Source organism: Brassica oleracea, chromosome C4, assembly GCF_000695525.1.
Source record: "Brassica oleracea var. oleracea cultivar TO1000 chromosome C4, BOL, whole genome shotgun sequence".
Lineage (NCBI taxonomy): Eukaryota > Viridiplantae > Streptophyta > Magnoliopsida > Brassicales > Brassicaceae > Brassica > Brassica oleracea.
In genome coordinates, this window is record NC_027751.1 from 45436348 (window position 1) to 45443984 (window position 7637).

General features: G+C 29.6%; 1 protein-coding gene and 1 pseudogene across 3 annotated transcripts in view; one reads left to right on the forward strand and one right to left on the reverse strand.

Moving 5' to 3' along the window:
* LOC106340186 (probable ATP-dependent RNA helicase ddx17) overlaps nucleotides 1-2412 on the forward strand; it is a 9234-nt gene extending 6822 nt beyond the window's left edge. The window contains exons 2-5 of one of the 3 annotated variants that reach the window (XM_013779052.1): nucleotides 1267-1327; nucleotides 1575-1688; nucleotides 2009-2053; nucleotides 2120-2412. In XM_013779052.1, coding sequence (XP_013634506.1) covers nucleotides 1291-1327; nucleotides 1575-1688; nucleotides 2009-2053; nucleotides 2120-2310 — 387 coding nt within the window. In that variant the 5' untranslated portion in view covers nucleotides 1267-1290 and the 3' untranslated portion in view covers nucleotides 2311-2412. Of the gene's footprint in view, nucleotides 1-1266; nucleotides 1328-1449; nucleotides 1478-1574; nucleotides 1689-2008 lie in introns of all 3 variants that reach the window. The other 2 variants (XM_013779053.1, XM_013779051.1) reach the window with 2 other exon arrangements.
* Nucleotides 2413-5928: 3516 nt separating this feature from the next.
* Nucleotides 5929-7402, reverse strand: LOC106339022 (annotated as a pseudogene).
* Between the last annotated feature and the right edge of the window lie 235 nt (nucleotides 7403-7637).

Genomic DNA, 7637 nt, shown 5'->3' on the forward strand with positions numbered 1-7637 from the left:
TTTCTTACTAGTCTGTTTATTAGCATTTGGGAATAATTTACCTGAGATGATGCAGATTGATTATCGGTTCCCTGATTATCAGACTCAATTCCGTGTGCTGACAGATCATCACTATCATTCTCTGTTGAAAGTTCTTCTACATGCTGCTCTTCTACAGGAGCACTGTTTCTTTTTGTGGACTTTTTCTGCTGAGATTTTTTTCTCCCTCGACCTCGGCCTGCCATTATCTATAGCCTCTCAATATCTTGATCCCCTGAATATATACATACACAATAAACGTTCAATAACCACCAACGCTAACAAACCCATTCAATGAAATATCTACAAAATAAATCATTGATTCTTATAGCTGTCTGATCTCAAAACCCTAAATCATTCATTCAATAATAAAACTCCAACCAATCAATTCGATCACTACATCACAATTAATCAATCACTCAACTCGGTTTCACATATCAAACAGTCTAGGACATTCTATCACCAAAACAGTTAGTCTTCAATATCACTAGACTTATCTCAAGTCTGAAACCAAACTTTCAATCTCTATAACCTCAAAACCAAACGTGTCCAAGTTTCAGTCTCTGTAATCCTCATTCTGAAAAAAATCTGAACCTAACCGATTTTCAACCACAATACTTTCAAACGGACTTTCAAACCAACAACAAAATCAATCAAAAATTGGAGAGAGAACACACCTTTTACACGGAAGAGACGAGAACGAAAACAGGAGATGGGAGATGAAGTCTAGGGTTCCGTCGATTGCGTCGCCGACAGAAGGAGCGGGAGAATAGAATACGCCGCAGGAGCAGTTGATTCGATCAATTTTTTCAATTGATTTCGTCAAATCTAGGGTTACAGACTGATTTGGGGAAATGATGAAATCAGAGTAACAAGGAAAGGCACGAGGGACTAAGGGAAGATCAGAGAAGAAGCAGTGAAGGAAGCAGTCAATGCGGTGAGCTTCATCGTTTTCGTCGGTTCTAGGATTTTTTTTCAATTTTCAGGTTTAGAAGGCTTAGAAGAGAGTGAGAGACGACAAAGGAAGAGAAAAGGGAAAGGAACGCGCGGATCTGGTTAAGGATCCGGTTAATAGTGGGTCGAGTCAAATAGTTTAGGTTGAATCCTGTAAATACTTGGTTTCATTAAGGGCAATTTCGATTTTCACCACGTTTTTGATTAAAATATATTAAAAATTATATTGTTTTTAATTGGTGGGATAAAATAGAATGAACACAGGAGTTACCGGGGCAATCCAGAGTAAAGTCCCTCTCCCTCTCTGTGTTGCTCCCGATGAAGAAAATAGCTTGCAGCCAACTGGAATTGAAATGTAAAGCTTTGTTGTTTTGTTTTTGTGTTTGAATCTTTCAATTATGTGTTTGCATCCTTCACCCAGATTCTTATAAGCTAGGAGAGATGATGATTTCAAAATTTTTTTAATGGTTGTTGCAGGATGTGGAATATTCTCAATTTTGAATTTGTTCGATTGAAAGCTCAAAACTTTGACTTATTGTGTCTGTGGATGACATGATCCGTTAGACTGGATTTTAAAGTTTGTGTCTTTTGTGAATGGGCAGGTGAAGAGAGAGTTAAGAGGCATCAAGGAACGGAGAAAGATGATGAGAAGAGAAGCAGGAGAAGTGAGAAGAAGAAGGAAAAGAAATCTCACAAGCACCACCGATCAAGTACATGTAATAATACTCCTTTAATCCTTTCCTATTATCTGACTTGATTGATGTGTAGTAGCAATAGCATGTGATAGCTAGAACCTTGATGATCTATTGAGTCCAGTTAAATTTTATGCGTCATCAGTGAGCAAGAAAGTATTTTGTTTTGGTTACAGATTAAATGAATCTTTTCAAATGAATCTTTTCATCACATTTCTTTTAGTTAATGTTTTAAGCATGAGCTGTATTCGTTGTCTTTGTTTTTCAGTATGATTTGTGTTTCTTGCGGTTGTTATTGACAAAGAGTTCTTTCATGCTGACATATTGTTTTTTTATCTGATCAGCGAAGAAGTCGAAGGATGATAAGCACAAAAAGAAAGACGCAGAAGGTGACCACATATATGGTGGCTCTTTGATGGAACAGAGAACTTTAAGAATCACATTTGTCTTGGCAGGTGTTGAGATTGTAATTGCTACACCTGGTCGTTTGATTGATATGTTGGAGTGCCAACACACTAACTTGAAGAGGGTGACTTACCTTGTGTTGGATGAGGCTGACAGAATGTTAGACATGGGATTTGAACCACAAATCAGAAAGATTGTATCTCAGGTTTGCTTTTACTTCGTCCAAAGCTATCACATATAGCTTTTATATCTGAGCATTTGTATTCTGCTACTAAAAACCTTATGATCTCAATAGACATTGTCATTTATAATTTTTTTTTAAAAACCCTTAATCGAGTTCTTACATTGGAACACTCAAACTAACGGTCTTTTAACAAAAGTTCTTAACTTAACTTTAATACTTAAATATTCATTAAGAGATCCTAACGGGGGTCCATGGTTAATCATGCTCTTATATCAACTTTATTTCTCTCGTTCATGTACTTTCTCAGGGTAAGAACTTTATAGGAATTATCCTAGATCATTTATCGAGTATCCCATTTATAAAGCGTTAAATATGTTGTTATCGATACTTTTAGACGATACAATATAAAAATACTTTACTGAGTTACATAACATCAAAAAATAGTTGATATCCTGAATTATTTTGAGTCACAGTTTGATATAATTGTTAGGAAGAATTAGTTTAGTTTTGATGGGATCATATACAATTTGGTATACTAATTGGTGGAGGCCAATATTGAAAGATAATAATCTTATATAACCGAACTATGTATATATTAGTAGACTTAAGTGTATAAAGTTGTTGTTAATGAATAATGAATATTTTTGAGGATGCATATAAAGTTTCTAGCTAACTAATAATGAACAAATATGTTATAAGATACATGTAATGTTAGCAGGTAACAAATTTCTTATAATGTATACATTAACGGAGTAATACCAAACCATATAAATTTTGATGGTGTAATAAATTTTGAAATGGTAGTTAACGAATACTTAGCGACTTAGAGAATACACATAATGTTCTCAGCTAACTAATAATGTATAATTGATATCTTAGAAGATACATATAATGTTAGTGAGTAACAAAATTCTTATAATGTACACATTAATGAAGTAATACGAAATACATATTAAAGTTTTTGTTACAGTTACTTAAACAGATCCGATTAAGACTCTGATAACCAAATTGGGAACGTATAGTGGATGCATGTTCCTATGTCACACAAGAAGGGCGTGATGATGATCTTTTCAAGCGTGTAGATGACAGTGAATGATTTGCTGTTAGGAATATTAGGCTCATATTTCTCAATGTGAATGGAACTCTAGGTATTGGATAGTTTGGAGGTTTGATGTGCCGATTAATTGTTACATTAGATTATTTATGCTGAGGAGCAGCTCAGTATATTTCTGCTGGTTCTAAAGCTCGCAGTAGAGATATGGATGGACTTTGGGGGACAAGAGAATGAGTTTGTAATGAATGGCAAACGAGATAAAGACTACCTTTAGATGTTTGATATAAAAAAATATCTCTATAACATTATCTGATAAGTCAGTTTCCTATGTTTCAGGTTTACGTTAATTCTCACGATGGTTTATTACAATTTAAACCTTAATGAATTAATATTAGTTTGTAATTGTTTTTATCAAAATTTATATTTTAGTTTTTAGTAGTAATTTTGTTTCTTAAATAAAAAAAAGAAAATATCTATAATTTTTTCAAAATATCTATAAACTATTTTTATTTTCGTTTTTAATATATATATATATATATATATAATCATAACAATATCATAAAGAAATTTAATATCAAAAAGGAAATATCTCAAAAATAAAAATACATAGCAGTTTGTTATAATTAAAACATGTAATTTGACAATAAGAAATTTCCTTTTATATAAATCTCAATTTAATAAACTATTTTGCTGATTTCAGTTACTAATATATCTATTTATCTTTACATTTTTCTTAATATTTTTATAAAATCATATCAATATCATAAAGGAATTTAGTATCAGAAATAATATCTTTTAAAAAAAAATTGTGATTTTTGTTATTTAAAACATTTGATTTTTAAGAAAGTAATCATTTTATATAAATCTCACTTTCATAAAAATTTCTTGATATTTTTTTTTAATAACATTTTTCTACGATTGTTAATAATGTTAGTTATATATTTTTCATTTTAAATATAATAACTGTTTTCATAATAAAAAGTCATTTTAGTTACCAAATCAGTATTTACTTTTAATACACTAAAGGAGTTATTTTTCTTAATTATAAAATAAAATTTATTTTTGGATAATTATTCAATTTCTTATTTTATACAAATTCTCTCACAATTTTATACAATTTTTCTTTCATAATTACAGATTCTCAAGTATAATAGTACGTGAATGATTCAATATCACGATGGTTTATTACATTGTTAACTTTAATGAATTAATATTATTTTGTAATTGTTTTTATCAAAGTTTATATTTTAGTTTTTACTAATAATTTTGTTTCTTAAATAAAAAAGGAAAATATCTATAATTTTTTTCAAAATATCTATAAACTATTTTTATTTTCGTTTTTAATATATATATATGTATATATATGATCATATCAATATCATAAAAAAAAATTTAATATCAAAAAGGAAATATCTCAAAAATAAAAATACATAGCAGTTTGTTATAATTAAAACATGTAATTTGACAATAAGAAATTTCCTTTTATATAAATCTCAATTTCATAAACTATTTTCTTCTAATTTCAGTTACTAATATATGTATTTATCTTTACATTTTTTATAAAATCATATCAATATCATAAAGGAATTTAGTATCAGAAATAATATCTTTTTGAAAAAAATTGTGATTTTTGATATTTAAAACATTTGATATTTAACAAAGTAATCATTTTATATAAATCTCACTTTCATAAAAATTTATTGATATTTTTTTGTTAAATAATTTTTTTCTATGATTGTTAATAATGTTAGTTATATATTTTTCATTTTAAATATAATAACTGTTTTCATAATAAAAAGTCATTTTAGTTACCAAATCAGTATTTACTTTTAATACACTAAAGGAGTTATTTTTCTTAATTATAAAATAAAATTTATTTTTGGATAATTATTCAATTTCTTATTTTATACAAATTCTCTCACAATTTTATACAATTTTTCTTTCATAATTACAGATTCTCAAGTATATTTTCAATATCTATAAAGAATAAACAAGCAATTATCTCAAATCAAATTCCATTAGAAAATTGGTTTCCTATGAACGTGGTATATTTGATAAAAGTAATTAATTTACTATTATGTTCTAATTAAAACTCTAATGATTTTAAAAGATTTCAAATTGATTCACTTATACAACTTATGATCAACACTTAAAACTTTTTTTCATAAATTTAAGCCAAAACAAAAGTTATACATTTATAAATACATATTTAAAAATCTTAGAAAGTAAATTAAATTATATATAATCTGATTTAGTATGATTAAAATTCAATTGGAAAAAGATACAACTCAACATACCAAACATAACTTAACTTATCCAAACTATTATACCTAAAATCATATATTTAATTAAGATAATGAAATAATGTAATTTAAAACAGTATTATATTTTTCTTTCTAATATATAAAATACAAAATAATTTAAACTTATCAATAATTAGAAATAAAAAGCTAATCAATTATAATGATTTTATTATTTTGTAAATGTTTTCCGTGCATGAGCACGGGAAATCACCTAGATAATTATTTTTATATTATCTAGTATATGATGTTTTTTACTAGTATAATATTTTATTTTTAAACTAGTGATTTTAATCAACATTAGATACCTAGTAAAATATGCTAGGTAACAACTATATCCGATCTGAGTATAAGACAGAACCAAACTGAACAGCATGTACATAGTTTTAGAGACACGTGATGATGGAAGACGCCAATAGGATATGAAAACTGCAAATGGCATCATCACAATTCACAAGTTAATGTAACTATTAGTTAAAAAAAGAGAGTATATATATATATATATATGATCACAAAAATGCATAGATTGCTACCGTTGATGGTATTGCACATAAGGAAAGGTGTTTAGCTGAGGTAAGACATTCTAGAAGCTTCTTAGAATCACCAGGTGGAGAGGAAGCTTGATGTTAGCCTTCACGAGGTTTGGCATATTAACTAATGAACAAACCCAACTTACTTGGCTAACAACCGTTAACGACTTTAAAGAAGGAGCTTTGATCACAAACCCAACATCATTTCCTGGAACTTGAGAACCAAATTTGAAGTCCAAAACTGTTAATCTCAGCAATGAAGGAACCATGATTGTGATATTTTTCACGCTTCCATTGTGTTCTCTAACCACAGTTAGGTCTTCAAGGACAGGGCAACCAGATAGAATCCTAGGAACGATTTCATCGTTTGAAAATTCCACACGTCTAAGCCTCAAAGTCTTGAGTGACGGGAAACAAATTGTCAAAGGGACATCCACAATGAAAGTATAGAGTAGGCGTAACGTCACAAGGGTTTGACATGTATACAGACTCCCAGGCAACCGTATGTCCTCCTTTGGACCGAATGGATAATTGTGAAAACGAAGTTTGCGCACATCACGAGAAATTGCAACTCTATGGATTATTGGTTGTTGTATTTTAATGGATTTGAAAATCCGAACTAAATCAAGTGTTATTGGTTATATGATTTTCAAATCTGTATTAAAATCATGTGTTATTGATTTAATGATTCATAAATTCTATATCAAATCAACTGTGATTCAATCGTACGGATTTACTAATACATTTGATTTTATAATGGATTTGTTTGGATTTTTTAGTTAAAAATACAAAGACTCAAATCCGAGGGAAAACCTACGAATTTGCATATTTTACTTAGATTTATAAATACTATACGAATTTCTAAATCAATCAAAATATATAAACCAATAACACCTCACAAGATTTCAATATCTGTAGGACGATGATTTTGGGCAAGTCTGACATGCATGGTTTTTAGGACATGAGCCTTGTGTAATAGCAAAAAGTTTTGAAAAAAAGTGGAACATGGGGTGCCAAAACCTACACAACAACCATTTAAGCTATCGATTATGTACTGTTTTACATACAAAACAAATATTTATGATTATTTTACCTGTGTTAGCTGACCCACCTAATCCCCTCTGATAATACTCAAGCTTTGGCACATGTTTCCAAACATCACGCCAACCTTTTGACAAAAGGCTTGTGGTTATAGCAACTTCTGTTCGAGGGAATGACACTATCCTCAAGATCAGATCATCAGGCAACGAACTGATCCTATCCATTATTGTAAAAGAAACCCTTCAATAAACCCCAAAAATTTAGTCTCAGTTTGATCTGGTTGTCTTGCTTTTGTCAAGCCCGTCGGCCGTCGCAACCTCGCAGTCAGCGAAACAAAAGTATATACACTACAAGAAAACGTGCCCATAACAACGAATATTTCGTCGTAAATTTACATGGTGTTTACAACGCGATTACGAGGAATCCAACTTTCGTCGTAAACGCCATGTAAATTTACGA